This window comes from Anarrhichthys ocellatus, unplaced genomic scaffold (assembly GCF_004355925.1).
Source record: "Anarrhichthys ocellatus isolate YVR2014 unplaced genomic scaffold, GSC_Weel_1.0 scaffold20, whole genome shotgun sequence".
NCBI lineage: Eukaryota > Metazoa > Chordata > Actinopteri > Perciformes > Anarhichadidae > Anarrhichthys > Anarrhichthys ocellatus.
Window position 1 is genome coordinate 4,197,974 of NW_022280050.1, and position 22,044 is coordinate 4,220,017.

At 40.2% G+C, this 22,044-nt stretch overlaps 1 protein-coding gene across 1 annotated transcript; it reads left to right on the forward strand.

Annotated features, from left to right (window-relative positions):
- The first annotated feature begins 46 nt into the window (after nucleotides 1-46).
- Nucleotides 47-21,816, forward strand: sacs2 (sacsin molecular chaperone 2). Its single transcript, XM_031858485.1, has 8 exons — nucleotides 47-170; nucleotides 3,128-3,173; nucleotides 3,566-3,653; nucleotides 6,981-7,092; nucleotides 7,874-8,020; nucleotides 8,135-9,560; nucleotides 9,908-9,996; nucleotides 10,116-21,816. The coding sequence occupies exons 2-8, from the start codon at nucleotides 3,145-3,147 to the stop codon at nucleotides 21,071-21,073; spliced, it is 12,849 nt and encodes a 4,282-aa protein (XP_031714345.1). The 5' UTR covers nucleotides 47-170; nucleotides 3,128-3,144; the 3' UTR covers nucleotides 21,074-21,816.
- The last annotated feature ends 228 nt before the right edge of the window (nucleotides 21,817-22,044 follow it).

A 22,044-nucleotide genomic window follows, 5' to 3' on the forward strand; every position in this document is an offset into this window, starting at 1 on the left:
TTTCGTACGAATGAAACAGGATGTGTGGAAAACAAAAGAGACAGAAGGACGTGTGGTTTTGGGGTTGGACATCAGCAGCCGTTATAAATAGTAGAACTGATGGATCATTACATTCTTTCGCAAACTTGGAAGCAGCAGAACTGATGCGACTCTTCACAAATATGACTCAGGTAACTTTACATTTGTTTTAACCAATGTGTCATAAGTATTATTTGATTAGCATATCAGAGTAAATAAATTAACTAAATACACGGTAGCCTATTGGAGGAAAATGCGTACAGCGATAGCCAACATAAAGATTAAACTATTTAATGCCAGAGAAATGTATCCGCGAAATAAAGAACATTTTAATTACTCATGAAAACAAACGGGGCGTTTTCTCAGAGATTAGGATTTAAAATCTGTTTTTTTTGTACTTTTCGCTCAAATGTCATCGAAAGCTAATTGATGTATTTATTTTGTATAAAGTCTGAATTTCTGCATGGATCCATTTCCTGGTTTGGCGTGAACAGTGTGATCAGCCTACAATTCCACAGAGCGGGATACAAACTTTTTCAGTATTTTCAAATCATTATACTGCTATATTGTTATTTCCGTGTTAGACTACCGCTGTGAGCGCCTCAGGTGAGGCAGAGCGGCTCGTCCTCTAATCAGAAGAAGTCTGTGCCGTCGGTGTGTGAATGATTTGTTTCTGATGGCCAGGTGGCACATTGCATTGATCAGACCATTTTCTATAACACAGATTTAACAAAGACCCGCCACTAAACTACAACTATAAGAATCAGGACAATAAGTCTATTCATTTAAATATTTCAGGAATTAACCAAAAAATAAAGCACCAATGAAACTAATGTACTATAAAGGAAGGGCGTAGGTTTGCATAGGGACTAGTCACGACCAAAGTTTGGGAAAGACACAATTGTCCCCATCAGTATTTTGTTAATTTTAATTGCCTCAGATCTCCGTGGTCAACTCAGCAGACACTTACACTTTAGTGCACCTATATGCTGAAATTCACGGTAAACTCATTCAAATGGCACAGATCGGGAGCGAGCGAAGGACCGTGAAAAGTAGCGGAAAGATTAACGTGAGACAACATCGGGTTCGTCAGACGAACATCCGGTTTTCAGAATAAGATGCCAACAATGTATGAATTATACTCGCATTAAGTATAAAACATGCTGCATCGTGAGTTAAAGGGAAAATACACCTAAATTGTGCGTAAAGTGTATTTATTCTTTGATCGCTGGGTAACCATCATCACCTTGGAGTTACAGCATTATATTGATGAACAGTAGAGCTGCTCTGACTGTCATGAAGACAGACATTTTTGCTGAATCGTGCTGAAACATTTTATTCCTGTTGCACAGCAGTGGAACGTTTCACATAAAGTCAGCACACTGAACACAGATAGTGAAGAGATAGAAGTGCTACTGTGTAAAGGGAATACTGCTGCTAAAAATAACCTTATTTGTTTAAAGTGTTTACAAACCAAATGTTATTGCCCTTTTGTTCATATAGCAGTACTTTTAAAATAAAAGTGCGCAATACACTTTTGAATTAATTATTGAATCGCAAAAAATCCATGCGATTAATCGCGATTAAATATTGTAATCGTTGCCCAGCACTACTAATAATTGCATAAAGGAGGAAAGCACTTTATTTGTAGCCTATTAAGTGCTGCAGAATAGATTTATTTTTAATTTTTTAATTTCTTTTGTCTTTTTTTGGCTGCACAACTGGGAAAAGGTCTTTATATATATTTTGGATATAGAATATACTGTTACTGTATATTGGCATTTTAGCAGAACGTTTTTTATTAATTTATTTAATTATTTATTATTATTTATTTGGTGCAGAATACTGTTTTGTATTTAAACTAAGGTTTTGTTACTGTTATTATGTTTAAATCAGTTCCAAATTAAACAAATGTTAATATATTTTAATAAAGTTTGCCTGTTCAACATAATATCAACCATGGGCGTCGTTAGGCCTATTTCAGCCCCCCCAAATAATTTGCCATTATTGGCTTTAAAAAAAAAAAAGTAATATATATTTTTATTTTGGTGATGTCATTAAATTAAACTATTGTTTCTCACATGGACAAGTAATTTATAACTCTAACATGCTACATGTGTGCGTGCGTTCTGGTTTGTATGTTTTCTCCCCCTTCAAATTACAATCCAACAGCCTATCATCATACTTATCGATATAAAGTTGATACTGTCAGGTCCATTCTCCATCCATTGTGTGCGGTCCCTTTAAGAATTAGGATTTGGGAGTGACGCGGATATTCTTTATTTGAGAAAAGTTCATATTTGTGTTGTCAAATTTCACTATGACCCTCAAATTCTGTCTCTTGTGCTATCATACACTGAATGCAAGCAAAACTACAGAGCAAAATCACACTCTTTCTGATTGAACCAATCTATGAACTGTCTGAAACAATACATATCCGCGGCCCCAAATGGGCCCCAAAAATAATTGCCGCGCACGTACTCCCCTTGGGGCTAAGCCCCCCCCTTTCTTTGAATCCTAGAAACGCCCTTGATATCAACAAACACTTTTTTAGATGCCGGGGGGGGGGGGGGGGGGGGGGGACTGGCAGTGTCCCTACCAATGCTGAGACCAAACCTATGCCCTTGCTATAGAGATATAAACAAAATCTCCAAACCATAAATCCCAAATCCCCCATGATGTGGCGGACACTTGGTACATTCCAATTGGCCACTTCCTGTATTTAAAGGCGCCGCTGTTTGAGGTGCGTCCTTTGCTCCAGTCTCCCAAGATTTCTATGACCTCATCAAAGTCATCCAGTGTTGCTGTTTAGAAGTTAACTAAATATGTGCACTACAACTGCCAACAATACTAAATGAGTATGATGTATGTACACAGTTGTTGTGTGTGTGTGTGAAACAAAAGCAATGTACCATCTGTTTGCTGAGTCGCCTGCAATGTGCATGAAGTCAACAGATAAACAAAACTCAACGAAAGGATGAATTAACTATAGAAAACTAAATTTGTGCAGGAGTGTTACCGACACTTACATTAGCTGTGTGGCAGCAGGTGCAGCCATAACATGGAATTGTTCTGCAATGTAATGCCATGTACTCTGACTCTCTTACAGCCTCTGAGCCTGAAAGGATGAGTTCGAAGACCAAGAAAAAAACTGGGTGAGCTGCACTTCTCTTTTTAGCTTGTTTTATGTGCAAACTGAACCATCAAGGGAATAACATGCTATGTTGACCAAAGTGCAGTGAAGCAACATTTGAGTTGAAATCATGTCATCCCCAGCCCGAGGATTGTATAGATTGCTTTTTTGAGGAAGTTGAATGTGTATGGCTGTATATTGCCTTTATGCCTAACATCTTGTTTGGACTGTAACTTCAGGCTCTTAATTTTTTACTGTTTTATTGTACAGAAGTAAGTAAAACATAATACATGCTGGTGGAACTTGACTCAAATCCCATCTCTTCCTACCTTAATTGCTTCAGGAGGACTCACTCTGTGTTGATTTTAATTTTAACTCTAGTTTCTGACTCTTTAATTCTCCCGCTTTGTTTAGAACGTCCTTCGGGGCAACATCTCCACCCTTCATTGACTACCTGCAAGATATTCTCCGTCGGTATCCAGATGGTGGACAAATTTTGAAGGTGGGTAAAATGCTCCGTCAAATACTGGTTTGTAATAATTTCTTTGTGTAGCATTTCATATTTTCTCACTGATGGATAGCATTATTCTTTAGATCTAGCTAATAAACATGGATTTTGGAAGTCCATTTCTTTTGGAAAGACCAGCGTGGTTGCTAAACATGTTGATCCTGTTTGAATTATTTTGAATCCTGAAAACAGGTGATTTTATTTGATTTACAGACTTTTAGGATACGAAATATGAACGAAATATTCAAATTGCACTTTTTGTCCTGTCAATAAAACAACAAATGATGTGTCACACTCAATGAATGCATGGATGACATTGGTTTTTAATTGTATAAAACCAGAGGGGCCCCCACCCAGGGACAACACATGAGCAAGTGAGCTTTTAGCAACATCTTTTTGAATTGAATGTATTGTGCCCTGTTAAATGATAATGGCAAACAAATGAAGACCGTTTCTGTTTAATGTTGACACATTGGCTGTATTCCCCACAATATAAATCTCATTTGGGTTAACTGGTCAGTGAAGCAGTCCTTTGTGTTGCAGGTAAATAACTTCATGTAATGTCACCAACTGTGAGAGCCTGTTTAAGACACCGCTCAACAAAAATGTATCCAATGTTAGGGTCATGCTGAGTAATCTGCCAATTTTCTAATCTTTTTCATTTGCTTAGCTTGACACTGTGGTGTAAAACATGCTCCCATAAGTTGTTGTTTTTCACAGCAGAAATTTTCAGTTGTCATGGTAGGAAAAGCACGGGTGTTACTATATAAAAACAAGTCTATTTAAGTTTACAAGTAAGCCAAAACAGTGCTCTAACACGCACAGTACTAGGAACCTGAAACTGCAGCAGCTAAATTGAATTCAGGCATCATTTATAATATCAATAGCATCTATACTATTCCGACAATGATGTGTCCAAATGTTCTGGTAATGTTGGGATCTGGCAGGAGCTTGTTTGGTTATCAGCAAGTATGAAAATTTAATTGTTGACATTAATACAAATATGAATAACGGGGCACCACCCTGAGATCAGGGACCAATAACCAAACTAGGGGATGGACTCAAATTCAGAGAGACACGGGGAGCAGAAGAATAAATGTTGTTTTTTAATAACCAAGACAATGTTAAAAACACAACTTCCAAAAGTCCAAAAATGTGTAATACAAAATCCAAGGAAAACCAGAACGGCAAAACACTAAACGGGATCAGGTAATTTGGAAAAAGGCACGAGGGATACATACAGGATAGCAGGGAATATTCCGGGAAGTAGAGCAGAAAGGACGAACCAACAAAGACGGGGGAACAGGGTTTAAATACACTGGGAAGGTGTAGGTGATTAGACACACAAGGGTTCAATCAGGGGCAGGGCACACAATCACAAAGGCGGGAAGTGAAGTCAACATGGGACACGAGGCAAAATAAAATGGAAACAAACTAAACCAAGACCGTGACACTCAATCTGCCCATAGTCAAAGTACTATTGCACATTAAGAGTGAACAGTGAAGGTTGAATTCAAACACAAGCCACGATATCCAGCTATTATCACAATACACATACACAAAGTAATCTCAGAAAACTGCTCTTTAAAGTATAACCGAGTTTATTTACTTCTAACAATACTGATCAAGTCAATAATATAAACTAACAATTACAATAACAGGGGGAGGGAGCGAGAACTACAAAAATGGCGGCCGCAATCGCGTATGTGATTACGCTATGCAAAACTACAAAAATGGCATAGAATCAACGATTATTTAATGGTCTAATGAGGCACACAATACAGGCCGTGCTTACACACCACATACGTCTGAGATGAGCATAACAACACAACCTGTATGTGTGTGTGTGTGTGGGTTAGTTTAATTAAACAATAAGGAGAATAAAAACATTAAAAACAAGGCAGACCCTCACCGCCGCAGTAAAATACAGCAACTGTTACTTTATCACACAGAAACCTGACTGGCAAACTCAGATTCGGCAGTCGCAGCACTGGACCTTTAACTAATAAAGCACAGATTATCAACCTTACTCGCGGTGGTGGATTTAAACACTATTATAGCTGTATGGATCAGCACTCTTACAACAGCATTGAAACAACACAACAGTAATTTTTACACGGAACTCGGTGGTCTGTAAAAATGCACAATAACACGTTAACATTACAGTTAAACTTAAAAACAAAACAAACAAGGTTACAAACACACTATGACCTATCTCTGCCCAGACAAAAGCGTCTTACTTTGAAATTGCTTCGTAGCGGACGGTGCGTTTCTTAGAATTTCTGTCTTCAGCTTTGGTGGTAGCGCTGATACTGTATGTCTCGGTGACATCATGGCCGTATCGCAGAGGTCCCCCGTGGTGCCTATAGCCCTCCTCCAATGAGACCCCAGTGTTGGTTTGGACCCAAATCTCACACATAGATGAGATTTACTGTCTGGTGGAGTTTGGTGTGGTTAAACTCGAATCAGGCTGTTGAACTGCTAGGTGGGCAAAATTCCTTTGTTTCAACCACATTGTGAAGTCCCAACAGTAAAAAAAAGCACTGATAAAATAGTTATCAACACATGTTAACACTGGATTGCTTCTTGTTAATTGACTCAAACATTGGAGTTATTTTCCATTTGACTATACACTTGAGATACCAGTTCCATTCATCATAAAATTATATGTAAATATAAGTCGATACAATTCAACAACACTACAAACTACACCCTCAAAAATGACCAGAAATGACTTTCTGAGGCAATGTCAACAAAACTGAACATAATAAACCACATTTATGACAGAGCCACTGAATTTGATTGTATTAGATTTAGCCTTAGGTGTAGTGAATCAACTGGTAACTCCATGTAATGTTGATAGTCTATCAATTTCTCACTCTTCTTAAAGTGGCACTCTGCATGCCCACAAAGGTGTTTTGAATTACTCTCGGTGATTTGACCCTCAGTCTTGTGGAAACTGGTTGGAGATGTGCTGGAAAGGACATTTCGCCAAGCACTATGCACTAATGAGAATGATAAAGGGGAATGGGTTTCCCACCCATACATTAAACAAAACAACAGATAAGTGAGGGAGATGTCAATCAAGCATAGTTTGTACACGCCCACACAGTCCTGAGACGAGGTCTAATTAGGCAACATAGTTGAAGTAAAAACACCTGTGTAGTTGGACTAAGGGTGTGCTGGGGCTTTAACTATACTCTTATGTTGCCCAGATTTGGAGCTTGGCATAGTGGCAGTTGTGCAGAGGAACGTGGTAATCCTTGAGTATTAGATTTGGTCTGCTAAGCTCTAATGATTATTGTTTTTATCTGGCAACAGGAGCTGATTCAAAATGCAGATGATGCTCAAGCCACGGAAGTGGTTTTCATCCATGATGAGAGAAGCTATGGGACTGAGAGCCTTTGGACCAATGAATTGGGAGAATACCAAGGTATGTCGCATCTACAACAGTCGTGATGTATTTTTCAACAAAAATGTATATGAGAAAATTGATAAGAGCAAATATTCTTAGCCAGTAATCAAAATGTCAGCCCTGGAGTTTGTATGCGATTGTTGTCATGTGGGTTTCCTCCCATAGTCCAGGTTGTTTTACCAAAGAGAAAAAGTGTAATGTTTTATTCATTAAAACTAAATTATTTTTTATCTTGACAATACATTTTCTGGCGACCTGACACAAACTTTGTTCTTATGATCACTTGATAGGATGGCATTAGGGTCTAATATGCTAAATCATTTATATTCAGCAGAAATAAGGATGTCTTTTCTACATTTCTCTAAATGTATAATAGACTGTGGTCACCATATTAGGATATTAAAAGAGCTTAAAATGTTCCTATTTTAGTCAACACTTTACAATATTGAGACCTTCTGGCGGAAATTGCCTCATGTCTACTGATTATATGTTTTCAACCTCAGCCTCTTAAACCATTATACCTCACTCAATGCATGCTGGGATCGATTTCAACATCAGCAGTTATAGAACATTTCACACTTTTCAACGTAAACCTTCATAATGTGTCCTAGTTTACTTCCTGCGACAGTGCAAGGAACCTATAGAAGAAGTAAGGGTCATTATGTCACTGAACTTGTATTGGTGCCCAGCTGGAGGAATTAATATTAACCAGCTCTCTAGATTTGTTTCCTATTGTTGTCAGGAATCACCAAATTGAAAAAATTAATGAACACATTAAATTATTATTGTGTTTGCAAAGGTCCTGCTCTCTACGCCTACAACAATGCAGCGTTCACTGAGGATGACTGGAAGGGAATTCAGATGTCAGGGCGGAGTGGCAAGCGCAATGACCCAAACAAAGTCGGGAGGTTTGGAATCGGCTTCAACTCTGTTTACCACATAACAGGTGAAACTATGTACAGATACACTTGTATACCGAATTGTCTTAGTTTGAATGTTTGTCTTTAGAGAACATGCATAACAAATTCATGGGGTAATATCTGTTTTACTTCATTCACAGATGTGCCAAGTATATTCAGTTCAGAGCACCTTGGCATGATGGACCCCCAAGAAACAATATTTGGAGAAAGGAGGGGGGGTTTTCTGTGGTCGTTGGATGATGCAGAACACCAAGAAGCTCTAACTACTATGCATGATCAGTTCCAACCCTTTCGGGATATAGTTTCACTTGTAAGCAAACGAGAATGGTCAAAAGTCATCATGGAGGATCAGCACTTTGACGGGTCAATTTTCAGGTTCCCCTTGCGCAATAAGGCATCAGATATTTCAGATAATCTATATGACTCGAACAAGGTGGTTGAGCTTTTTGATAGCTTCATTATGGATGCAGACTTGAGCCTTCTGTTCCTGAAAAATGTGACCTCTGTGTCCTTGATACATATCGATGTACATGGCACTGTTAACACCAGACTTGAAGTGAACTCCTCAGTCCCCACAGATGTCATTCTGGAGTCAGAAGAGGAGTCAATCGTCGAGGGTTCAACAAGGTTCAAATTGATAACCCTCAACTCAGAGGACCAAAAAGAAACAAAGTGGCTTGTGACAACATGTACCATGAAAGAAGGCAATGTGGAAAATCTTGATTCACTTGCAAAAAAGTTGAGCTTTTTCCCTCAAGTTGACTTGGCATTCCCTTGTGGTGAGAAGAGAGACTGTAGTGAGAGTAGACTGAGCTGCTTTCTTCCTCTCCCAAACAATGAATCCAACAAGACGGGACTCCCAGTTTATATCAACGCGTGCTTTGGCCTCACAGACAACAGAAGACACATCAAGTGGCAAGAGGAAGACCAGAAACATGACGAACATGCTGTGTGGAATGAATTGCTGATGAAGGAGGTGCTCCCACAGGCATACCTCATGATCATGCAAGATGCCATCAAACTTGCCCAAGAATCTATTCTGCCTGTCTCTTCCGTGTACGATCTTTGGCCAGATATCGCCCAGATAAAGCACAAAGACAAGTGGCATGCCGTTGCTCTGGATGTTTTTCATCACTTATTCCGACAGAATGTGGCTGTCCTCTCTCTTGCCAAAGATGAAAGAGAGTTCATCACTCTATCGGAAGCCGTGTTCCCCTGTAATGGACCAACAAGCCCTGACATAGTGGCTGCCATTAAAAGGACTTTGGTTTCATGTGGAGAAAATCTTGTCACTTTACCAGGTAGTGTTGCAAGAGCTATAAAGGAGGCTTATCCACACTTCAACACCCTAAAACACGTGACTCCAACTTTCCTAAGGGACATTCTCCGTAGGGTGCACATCATCTCTAAAGACGACAAACTCTGGCTTTTGGAATATGTCTTAAGTGATGGCAAATACAGAGAACTCGAGGGTCTTCGGCTACTTCCACTCAACGATGGCTCTTTCAGATCTTTCTCAAACAAAGAGGAGGACACTGCTTTAATTCACAGCAAAGAATTTCCAAGGTAGGTTTTACATTTTTGGCTTCATTCTCTTTACAGTCTAGATATTAAATAGATTAACAGAAGTTTATAATAATTTTATGTAATTTATAGCAATTACATCACAAGCTACTAAAGCTATTACATACTAAGTTTCCAAATGTTGGCGGCAGTTCTCCAAAGCCAAACCTAGGATCATTTGTATTGATTGGCTCACACTTGCTTCAGTATATTATTTGACAATTACTATTATTTATTTCTGTTTAGATTGTAAAAGAATAAATATTTGGTCACTCAATGTACACCAAGATCATATGCCAATGTCCTCGTTTTTGTTACATGCACAATGAACAAACTTATCTTCTGTGCAGAGTCTTGCTACCATTCTGCAAACACCTCTTCATCCCAGATGATCTCAATCCAGCCTGCAGTACCCACCTGAAAGAACTGGCCAGACAAAGTAGGAAATGTCATTTTATAGTAAAGTGATTTGAAAGTTATTTACATCTGTCATCTGCATGTTTTCACACTACAAAAACATTTATGGATATATATATTTTTTTTAAATCTATTTTTCAGATTTCTTCAAGGTCATCAACATTAAAGCACACCACGTTGCCGAATATACAAGGAGGTATTTGCCACAGGACTGGAAGCAGGTGAAGACGGGGCTTGTTACCTGGGACATCAGCAGCAGCAGCCAACATCCACCTTTAGACTGGCTCCAAGAATTCTGGAAATTTCTCAACACTCACTTCAAAGAGTTAAGTAGTTTCACTGGAATGCCATTAATACCAGTCAGTCCCCTCTCTGACAGTCAGCCTGTGTCACTAGCAAGACTAGAGCAGCAAACAACCCTCATTTTTCAGAAAAGCAAGCAGGTGAACTTGCCAGAACAAATAGCTCAGTTGGTAAACAAAGTCGGTGGCACAGTGGTGAGAGGAAACGATTGGCTCACACACAAAGACCTCGACTCGTATGTGTTGTGCCCATCTCCAAGGAGTGTCATGAAAGTCTTGGCAAATTTAGATTCTCAGGATCTCATCAGAGAATTCAAGACTGCATCTTACAAAGCACGAGAAGAACTGAAAGATTATCTCTCTCATCTGGATTCTCGTGTGGATGCTCTCTCAACCACTGAGAAAGATTTACTCTCAAAGTTGCCTCTGTTTCAGACCATGAAAGGCTCCTGTGTTGCAGCTCAATCAAAACAAGCTGTGGATCTAATTTCTGGTCTAACGGTACCAGCAGAGTTCCCTATGCCCGATTCCGTTGTGAAGTGTGCAACTGAGGCTGATCGCAGACTGTTACAGCTGCTCAAAGTTAATCTCTTGAGCACCGCTAACGCGACCAATCTTCTCATTGATTGTATCGAGAGGGGGACTTGCAGAAAAGAAGACACTGAGAAAATCATGACTTGGATTTTACAGCATGGTGATATCCTTTTCTCTCAAAGTCAGACCTTGAAATGCAGATGTAAGGACTTGAGCTTCATTGAAGTGAATGGAAATCTGAAAAAGACCTCAAGCTTTTTTGATCCAAGAATTGAAAACTTTAAAGTCATTTTTGAGTCTGATTTCTTCCCCCCACCTTCATACACTCACACATCACAGATGCTTCAAAGCCTAACAGATCTTGGATTGCTATATAAAGAAGTAGATGTGTCACCTGAGCACTTGCTTCGAGCCGCCACACTGATTGATAGACGTCATGCTGATTCTCGAACTGAAGCTCTCAATAGAGCTCAGGTGCTCTTGAAGATGTTGGACACAAATGATCTACTCTCAAAGTTTTCTGAAGACCAGCTTCATCGCCTCAAGATGCTAAAATGGATCCCATGTCCTAATCCTGGTAATTCTTACCAGACAAGTTCTTTCTTCTGCCCGAATGAAATAAGAGATTCTGTGTACAACAACATTGTTGGGCATGTGATGCCTCTGGTGGAAAAGTTCAGTGACAGAATGAGCAGCCAACTTGGTCTGAAACGCCTGCCCCCACCTGAAAAAGTGATCGAGAATTTGTCAGTCTTGACATCAAAAGCACAGGAAATGTCTGATCCTGACACAAATGCGGATTTCAAAAAGGAGTTGCATAGCATTTACAAACACATGCAAGACCACATTTCTGTATATTCAACAAAGATGAACAAGGACACACCCTGGCTGTGGAGCCACAACCAGTTTGTATCACTGCAGGATCTGGTTCTAGACTACCCACCAAATCTTGATCTGAGCTCTTACATTGGGAAGGTGCCAAATGAATTTCGGCCATACAAGAACTTGCTCCGAGAGTTTGGCCTGAGAATGTCGCTTTCAGATGAAGAAATTATTGGTATTCTTTATTCCATCCAGAAAACCATTGAAGAAAGGCAACAGCCATTTGCAAATGCCTCTGAGGTAAAGGTGTCAGTAGAAATTCTAAACTGGCTGTGGAGAGAGAAGAAGACAGTTCAGGATGACATCCCAGTGCCAGTCCTCATAGAGGGTGAACAACATACCCTAAAACCACTGTCAACTGCAGTCTTCTGTGATGTCAGCAAAAATGGGTTGAAGGAGCTTACGTACAGCGAGGAGGAAATTCACGTTGTACATGAAGAAATCCCAAAAGCAGCTGCTGAATGGTTTAACATCCGATTTCTCAGTACCCACATCCTTGATCCAGAGTTAGTGGGAATAGAACAGTGTGGACAATCTGAACCGATAACAATGAGGATAAAAAACATTCTTAAAGAGTATGATGAAGAAAGTGACATCTTCAAAGAGCTCATTCAAAATGCAGAGGATGCTGGGGCAGATGCCTGCAAATTCTTGGTGGATTTCAGACTACACAAAGATGGCCCTGAAAGTCTCATTGACCCTGACATGACTCTTTGTCAAGGACCTTGCCTTTGGGCATTTAATAATGAGCAGTTCACAGCTGAGGATTGGAAAAATGTTGTCAGAGTTGGTTCTGCCTCGAAGGAAAACAAGGTGGAAAAAATTGGAAAGTTTGGACTTGGATTCAATACTGTGTATCATGTGACAGATGTTCCTTCTATCCTCAGTGGCAACAGTCTTCTCATACTTGATCCAAATGTGACACACCTCAAGAAGCACATCAAAGTTAATACAAATCCTGGAATCAAGTTGGATCTCTCTCAGAAACGACTTTTTCATTGCTTTCCTGGTCAGTTTGGACCATATGAACGCATTTTTGATTGTAATTTCAGCAGACAAAGTCCCCCTGAGCCCTATCCAGGCACTCTGATCAGACTACCTTTCCGAACTGAAGAAGAGGCTTTAAAGTCAGAAATAAGTTCAAAGGTGTATCACAAAGACGATATCATCACTTTTCAACAGCACTTTACTAACAATTCACAAACGCACCTGCTGTTTTTGAAGAACATCAATACATTGTCTCTACAACGTATCTCAAACAATGTATCAACTCCTCCAAGAGATGATGAAATAGAAACCGTCCTCACTGTCTCCAAAACCACTGTGAGTACGATGAGGATTACTGATGAAACCAATTTGTCAAAGCAAAGTGGAGCTGAGAAATTATTGATGAAACTTGATGGAAAATGCGAAGAAGTCATTGACTGCAGCACAGTCAACATTGTCCAAATAACTAGTCAGCAATCTGGTGTAACTGAAGTCCAGCCCTGGCTACTGTACAACTGCTTTGGGACACATCGGTCGTTGCAAATGGCCCTGAAAGAAAACAAGCAAGCCAGGTTCTCTTTGCCCATTGGGGGGGTTGCTGTGCCTTTGCAGATGGATCCAGAAACAGGGAAACTGGCCTCATTACAAACTGATCTTGTCGGACAGGCATTTTGCTTCCTCCCTCTTTCCATTCACACAGGTCTTCCAGTCAATGTAAATGGAACATTTGCTGTGACAAGTAACCGAAAAGGTCTGTGGGAGAGTGGGGTGAAACATGACTGGAACAAAGCCCTTCTTCAGGATCCAGTAGTGACGGCATATGTTACTGCACTTTTGGCATTAAAGAAAATGTCTGAAAACAAGCAACTGGAACCTTACAGTTATCACACATTTTTGCCTGATAGAGAGAAAGTGAGTGATACTTTCAAGCCTTTGGTTGATGCATTGTACTCCACCATTGCTCAGAACTCTATTGGCCCAGAGCTCTTTAGTGATGGAGAACATTGGTGCTCAATTAACAATGCCATATTTCTACATGAGAGCATCGAAGAGGATAAGGACATCAGTGCACTTGTAGTGAAGGTATGCAAGGAACATGCAAAAGCACCCAACCGTGTTGTTCCTCTTCCACTGTGGTTGAGAAATGGCTTCAAACAGTCTGGCCTTGAGAAAGTTTTACAGGAGAGAACATGGAACTGGGACACGTTTTACCAAGAAGTAGTGTTTAACAACCTTACTACCATGGATTCTAAGACTAGAGATACTCTTGTGCTGCATGCTATTGACCTAAATAACAAAGACATTGACAAACTACTGGTCTGCTATCCATGCATCCCCACAAAAGGTGGACAGCTCCAGCTTATCAGGAAACTTGTGAATCCGTCAGGGAGAGTGTCCTGTCTTTTTGAAATAGAAGAGGAACGCTTGCTTGGTGGGACAAAAAATGACTTTTGCTCCCCCAAAAGGATTCAACGCTTGTTGGAACTTGGAATGGCAAATGATGATCTCCCGCTGGAAGACATCACACAGAAAGCAGGCACAATCCCCAAAACCTGGAGCACAGACAAAAAGAAGGCATATGGGCATTTGAATTGCCTTCTTGAACTTATGAAGAGTCACACGAATGACAAAGACTCTCCCCACTGGGAAACATTAAGGATGACTGAATTTCTCCCAGCATTTTCCCCCGGTGACACAAAAATGGACAGAAATGTAACATTTCAAAAACCCACTGATATTTTCATTGGCAAATGCTCCCCACTCGTTAACATGACACAACATGTGCTTGATACCAATCTGAAAATACACAATAATGATCCAGTCCTGCACATTTTGGGAGTTCATGACAGCCCAAGTCCTGAGGAAGTGCTTCAGCAGCTGCAAGAAGCCTGTGAGCAATCTGAAACCATTGACGCGTCCATGCTTCACAAAATAGCATCTGAATGCTATAAGTTCCTGGATCTGTGGCTCGGTGATTCTGGGGATTCCACTTTAATTTCACAGAGGGCAAATTCATTCCCATTCATTCTTGTTGGCAATACGTTTGTAAATGTGAATTGTGTAGCTGAAAATGGGCAATTTGAAGCAAAACCCTATCTCTACATTCTTCCAACTGCCTTCAATGGTTTCAGGAGGCTCTGGGAAAGTGTAGGTGTTGAAAAATGTTTTACAACCATTCAGTTTCAAAATGTGCTTCAGGAACTGCACTCTCTACATGGTAACAAGACCCTGCCAATGAGTGATCTAACAATTTGCCTCACAATTCTCAAAGAAGGGATATATGAGCCAGAAGAGAAAACAACTATTGACTATCTCATACCCAACGAACATGGTGTTTTACAACCTGCAAGTGAGATATTTTACAACGACAGCCCATGGATGCCAGTCGCTTCAGGTGTTGTATTATGTCACAAGTTTATGCCCCGTGCTTTGGCATGCCACTTTGGAATCAAAACTACCAGGCATTGTACCCTCCAAAACTGCGAAGTTGAGAACACTTCACCATATGCTTTTCAGTTTGAACAGCAGGAACAACTAACTGTTCGAATTAAAAACATAATTTCAGCCTATCCAGCTAAGAAGGATATCCTTAAAGAGCTTATTCAAAATGCTGATGATGCAGAGGCAACAGAAATTCACTTTGTTTGGGACAAAAGACATCATGGCAAAGAAAAAACATTTGGGGAGAAATGGAACCCGCTGCAGGGTCCAGCACTGTGTGTGTTCAACAACAAAGTGTTTTCTGACACTGACCTGGCTGGCATTCAACAGCTGGGAGAAGGAGGAAAGCACAACTCTCCAGGGAAGACAGGAAAATACGGAGTAGGATTCAACTCTGTTTACCATCTGACTGACTGCCCCTCAATCCTCACTGGAGATGAAATACTCTGCATTTCTGATCCCAATCAGAAATACATTGAAAGTTATTCAGACAAACCACTCTCTGGCACTGGCTATAACCTAGTTGACACTTTCAAGAACATGTACATGGATGTCTACAAATCTTTTCTTCCAGACCAATTTTCTCTTAAAGAAGGCACCATGTTCAGATTACCTCTAAGGACCATGGCAAACGACTCTAAAATATCCCTGAATGGAGTCACTGACGAGGATATGGAAGAACTATGCTCTGCACTCTCTGAAGATCCCGAAGGACTAATTCTGTTTCTGAAAAACATCTGCAAAATAACATTCCATGAAATCCAGGAACATTCAGGGGAGCTTGAAACCATCTTTGAAGTTGAAAAAAGTGTACCAGAGGAATGCAGAGAAAGAAAAGAGGCTTTTGTAAAACTTCAACAAAATGCGCTGCAATCTGACAAAGCAACAACGGCAGACAAGGCTGTTTATGAAACCTTGATTTCAACCTCCAAGAAAAGACAAACTAGATGGATCATTGCGGAACAGTTTGGCTCATTTAAAATCAATGGTGACAGAGAGCTAACACTATCAGACAAACTTCCCCAAGTAGCCATAGCAGCGCGCGTGAGCTTAAAAATCGGCAAGAGTTCAGATCCAGCACTATCCACACCTATGGATTTTAATGGACAAGCCTTTTGTTCACTTCCTTTGCCAGGGAGAACTGGACTGCCAGTGCACATCAATGCAAACTTTGAGGTAGATTCTGCCAGGAGAAGCCTTTGGAAAGAAGATGGGCAGAGTTGTAAATCTGACTGGAATGAATCTTTGAGACAGAATGTCATTGCTCCACTGTATGCCGATCTCCTCCATCACATCAGCTGTGGCATTGCGAAAAAGAAAAGCCCTTGTCAACATATTAGGTCATGCTATGTATGTTTTTGGCCAACTGTGTCCAAAGATGTTGGCCAAGAATGGCATGAAATGATACACGAGGTATACAGATCAATCAAAGAAAGAGGCCTTGATGTGATTCCAGTGATGAAGAGTTCTACTCAAATAATTGCAGGCCTAAAAGTTATGCAGTACTCCTTTGACTGGTGTAACGTCAGAGAAACTGAGACAACTAAGGCACCTTACCTGACACACTCAGTAAGAGATGAGATCCATCCCATTTTGGAAGATCTTGGAATGACATTGGTTCCGCCTTCCATGCAACAAGTTTGGAGAAGTTTCAGATCCGCTGACATTGAAGTGAAAGATGTGAATCCTTCAACTGTCCAGACTTTCCTGAGAGAAAAAACCCTCAATGACCCAACCCAAACAGATGAGCAGTTACCGTTGCCCATAACTGCCACTCTGATCAGAGATGAAACAAGATTGTCAAAGCTCTTGAGTTTCTGCTTAAATGGTTTGGACTTGAAAAAGGTCACCAAGGATAACTCCAGTTTACTCAATGGGCTACCACTTCTTCTCACAAGAGATAAAGTTTTGAGAGTGTTTAACTCCAAATCTCCTAAACTGATATCAAGATATGAAGGTCTGTTCTTTGGCTACGAGGCCCAATTTGCAGATTATCAGACCAACATAGAGTACATTCATGCTCTACAAAGTTTAAGCCTTGTCAACAGTTTGACGGTTCCCTGTGCAGCGGAATATCTGAAGCCGTTAATTCAGCAGCGTCTCCAGAAGTGTGAAGTTGATGGACACAGTGGCCTTCATGTCCCAAACAAGACCATGTTGGAGTGGTTAAAATCACTTTGGAAGTTCTTAATGAGTGAAGTTAAACTTGCAACATCTAGTGATGATAAACAAGGCCTGACATTAAGTGATGTGAGGCAACTCTTCAGTGACTGTTGCATTTTACCCGTTGTGTTTCCAAGGTCAAACAACAAGCTCTTTCTGCAAACAATGAAAGACATGCCAAGTGTGATTCAGTTTGCCTTAGAAAAAGACATATCAGGCATCCTCTTTAAACTTGGTTTTATGAAGCTTGACCATGCATTCTTCACAACGTCTGTAGGCCTACATGTTTTTTCACTTCTAGGCTCAGAACTTCTGGATGTGAATGATAAAAGCTCTGTGTTGGACCAGGTCGTCAACATTAACCACTCAGAGTTTTCCAAGCTTTCTAATAAAGAGATGAAAGAGCTACAGTGTTTCCTGCAGTCTGGAGTATCCAAGTCCAAAGACAAGCAAAAGTATCAGAGAAACCTCAAATCGTTGCCATTATTTGAAACAATCCATGGTAACAGAGTGAGGATCGATGGGCCTAAAAAGGTATTTATCCTCAACAGTATGTATTCAAATACATTTCCAGATCTGTTCATGCTGTCCAACAGCAGCAGCATTTTTCTCCAAAATAATCCAGATAACTGCAATCTGTCACAAATATTGGAAATCCAAACCCTGACTGATTTGGACTATTTCATGAAGTTCATTCTGCCCATTGTACACACACTCACAGAGATGCAGATGCTTTACTGCCTCAAACTGTTAATGACACCACAATTCAGTTACTCTCAGGATAGGGAGAAAATCATCCCCTCAATGAAGACAGTGAAATTAATTCCCAATTCTCAAGGCAGATTGGAGACGGCATCATATTTCTTTGATGACAGTGTCGAGCTATACAAGAAAATGGTGCCCCAGGAGAGATTTGTGCCTGAGCGATTTTGGACTGAGATGCGTGAAGGAAATCTACTAACAACAAAACCGAAAGACTTACTCAGAGAACTTGGGATGAAGCATGTTGTGTCAAAAGATGACATAATCAATTTTGCACAACAAGTAGAATCAGAAGCAAAAGAAAACGGTCAACTTGTAGAGTTGAAGAAGAAATCAACACTCATTTTCAAAGCAGCCTTGAAGATAGTGAGTGACGACGAACACAAAGGGGGAAAGTTTCTGGAGAGCATAGCTGACATCAAGTTCATTTTTCCTGTGAAAATTCAAAAAGAACTGTGCAACTATCACCAACCATTTGCTGCTGAGAGAACTGCTGTTGGAATAAGAGGGTCTTTGATGGAAAGCGATCCCAAGCATCAAGAATTGATTTGGTCTTCAATGCCAATTATACATCTACCGGTTTATATGTCACAGAAGCTCCTGAAAATGATGAAGAATGCAGGAGCGCTTGAACAACCACCTTCACACTGTGTAACCACGAACATGAGCAACATCTGTCGGTCACCATGTAAAACTGACAAGTTGCTCCAAACCCGTGCTAAGGTGTTTCGAAGTGTGTATGCCTATCTGCAAGCAAACGGGTTTGAAGGACAATCATTGGCTGGTCTTCCAGTTGTGCTGGTTGAAAGAAACAAAGTACTTGTGAGTACTGATTGTGCGGTTTTTTCACTCCCTGATGACCGTGAGTTCAGACCGTATTTGTACAACATTTCCCCGCAGGATGTTATATTCGCAGACTTCTTTAAGAAAATTGGTGTAAAGGACAAACCTACTGCAGCTCAGTATTGTAATGTTCTGGCAGCAGTTTATGCCGATTCCTGTGATAAACAACAACTAAACCCAAACCAACAGAATACCGTGAAACGTGCTGTTGAGCAGTTTTTCAAGTCAATCAACACTGAAGGAAACCAGTCCCTTGACGATGTAAAGACTTTGTATCTTCCTGCAGTAGATGGTAAACTATACCCATCATGCACAATCTACTACAATGACACAGTGTTTGAGATCAAAAGGTTGGAAGAAGCGCTGGAGAATAAGTTCCTGTTGCTCGAGAAACTCAGTGAATGTCATTTGGGCAGTGACAGATATCAGCATCAAGGATTGCTGCAATTGCTGCCTCAGAATTTCAAGCCTAAAATGCTGACTCAATTCACTGAGGAGAAATTAGTGGAATCACACATGCAGCTTTGTGAGCTTGAACCGGACTGTGATTTTAGTGGATGGTTTGACAGACATCTGTCCTCACGAGCATTTACACATGGACTAATTTGCCTGATCAGAGAGCAGTCTAAAGGAGAAACGACACAAGAGGATGCTACTGACATGTGCAGGAAGACTTTTGGCAGTATTCAGATTGTTTGCTGCAAAAGTCTGAAAAAAAAGCTTTGGGTGAATAAACAGCCACTAAACAAAACTGCCACTGACACCGATGTTTTTGTCAAACAAGGGCAACAAGGTTGCACCTTTTACTTGAAACACAACAATACCATGGCTCCCAAGGTTATAAGTGACATCAATATGAAATTGACAAAAGAGATTAATGCTCTTTTAGGTAACATAATGGAATCAACCCAACTCCTAGTCCTCGCACAACTTCTCATGTGTGACAGTCTTCAACATGTTCTGAGCTGTCTGGCTGAGAATGAGATCCATGACAGTGCTGAAACTGAAAGTGTCCTTAATCCACCAGCCCCTGGATCCGAAATTCCAGAGGAATGGCATGATTCCTTAGACATGGACATCCTCAATAACTTTGAAGAGGGGGAATATGTTGGCTACAACACTAATAACAAGTACATTTATGCAATTGTTGTTGAAGAACTGCCTGGGCACGCTGGACCCTATTCACAAAGATACAAAATAGAAATTGGAGAAGATGAGCCAATTGAAGTCAGTTGTCTTGACCTGTATCAGTTTAAACGACAAAAGAAGCCAGAACCTGGAGGGAGGACTTGCACATCCGCTGAAGCTTCTTGCATGGAGCTGGTGCCACTAGCGGGAGCTGTGCCCCATTCTTCCAAACCATCAGCTACAAGTTCATCTACAAGATCCTCACCAGCAAGATCCTCACCAGCATCAGTTGATGAAGCCAAAAGAGAAATTGACAAATGTTTGGCAGATATCTGGATGCTTCCTGAGGAGGAGAGGCATAAAGCCATCAAACGACTGTACCTTAGATGGCATCCCGACAAAAACCCTGACTGCCAACTTCTTGCCACTGAGGCATTCAAATACTTACAGAATCAAATTGATGAGCTCAGCAGAGGCAAAGGCAAAGGCAAAACTGCAGGCTCGTCCTATTCAGGCAGGAACTCAAATTTCAACAACTTCTATCAGCAATGGAATCAGGAGGCCAGGCATCACAGAGATGGCCGAGAGAGATTCTCTCGAGACAACCATTCCTACAACTTTTGGACCCATAATGAAAATGTCCCAAGTCCAAACAAAAAGGAGGCCATGCGCTGGTGTCGTCAAGCTCACTGTGATCTCAACGCAGCTTACAAAGACATTGGTGGGGAGAGCACAGAGTGGTGTCTGTTCAAAATCCATCAAGCAGTGGAAAAGTCTCTCATAGCTGCACAGTTTAAAAGAGATGGTCAACATCCCACAAGCAGCTCCATTTCAGCCCTCGCTAAGAAGGTTTCGCTCTACAACCTCCAACTGAGAGTTCTGCCTCAAATTGTCGAGAATCTGAAGACTCTGGGAGTGGATGCCAAAAAGACTCAGTATCCAAACTATCATCCATTTCCCCACATTCCAAATGAACAGTTCAAATCAGAGAATGGAATGGCAGCACTGAACAAGGCATCTGAGCTTCTCAGTAAAGTAGAGGCTTATGTGAATTAGGGATTAGAGACAAACGCACATGTCATGTTGGCAGAGTCAATTGAAGATTTTTTGACATGTCAAGATGCTGCTAGCCATATTGTGATATTGAAACATTACTATAAACAAAATAATGGTATCACTGACATGCTTATGTTTTGAAACTTCTGAAATGAAAGATGTTTTTTTTTTAGTCTTTACTGAAGACCAGTTTATATATAACTACGTGAATTTGTTCTGAAAATGAAAATATGATTTTTGATTATTTTTGCAATGTTATCATTTAGAACTACTCAGAGGACCAATATACTCGCTGTATGACTTTGTTATGAAGATATAAAAGTTTTTTTGAAACGTTATTTGTAATCCAATATAATAAATGTACATTATTGTTATGAGAATGGAAATATGGCAGGTTATTTTTTTGCAAAGTTATGATTTTTACTACTCATGATCAATGTAGTCACTGTATGACTTTGTCATGAAAATCTGAAAGTTTTTATAACTACCAACTTAGGATCAACATATTCACTGTATGACTTTCTGAATATGCAAATTTTTTTTTTTCTCAAAACGATGATTTAAACGTGTATAACTATTCACTGAGGACCAATATAATCTCTGTATGACTTTTTTCCTTATTGGTTTCAAAACATCAAAACACCCGAAGGACTGCAGTTTAAAATTGACCAGCTGGCTCACACTGGCACATACAGAAATGATTGTGAGTTGTCTTTATGAATGAATAAATAAATAAAATGGAATATTATGGTTTGTTATCATTTATAAGTACTCACCCTATCATCATACTTATCAGGTAAACATCAGTTCCTGTTTTTTACATTATTAAATACCATAGTAAACTATTGCCAGGGATGGACACTGTATCACTACAACTAGTGAGTTTACTTCCTCGTCCTTTTCTATAACCACTCTCTGAAAAAGTATAATCCATTGCTTGTTTTTTTCTTCTTCTTTTTTTAAGTGGGTAG

Coding starts and splice junctions, on each gene's coding strand:
- sacs2 (XM_031858485.1), top strand. CDS start 3,145: ATGAGTTCGAAGACCAAGAAAAAAACTGG. Junction 3,654..6,980: donor ATGGTGGACAAATTTTGAAG/GTGGGTAAAATG, acceptor ATCTGGCAACAG/GAGCTGATTCAAAATGCAGA. Junction 7,093..7,873: donor TGAATTGGGAGAATACCAAG/GTATGTCGCATC, acceptor GTGTTTGCAAAG/GTCCTGCTCTCTACGCCTAC.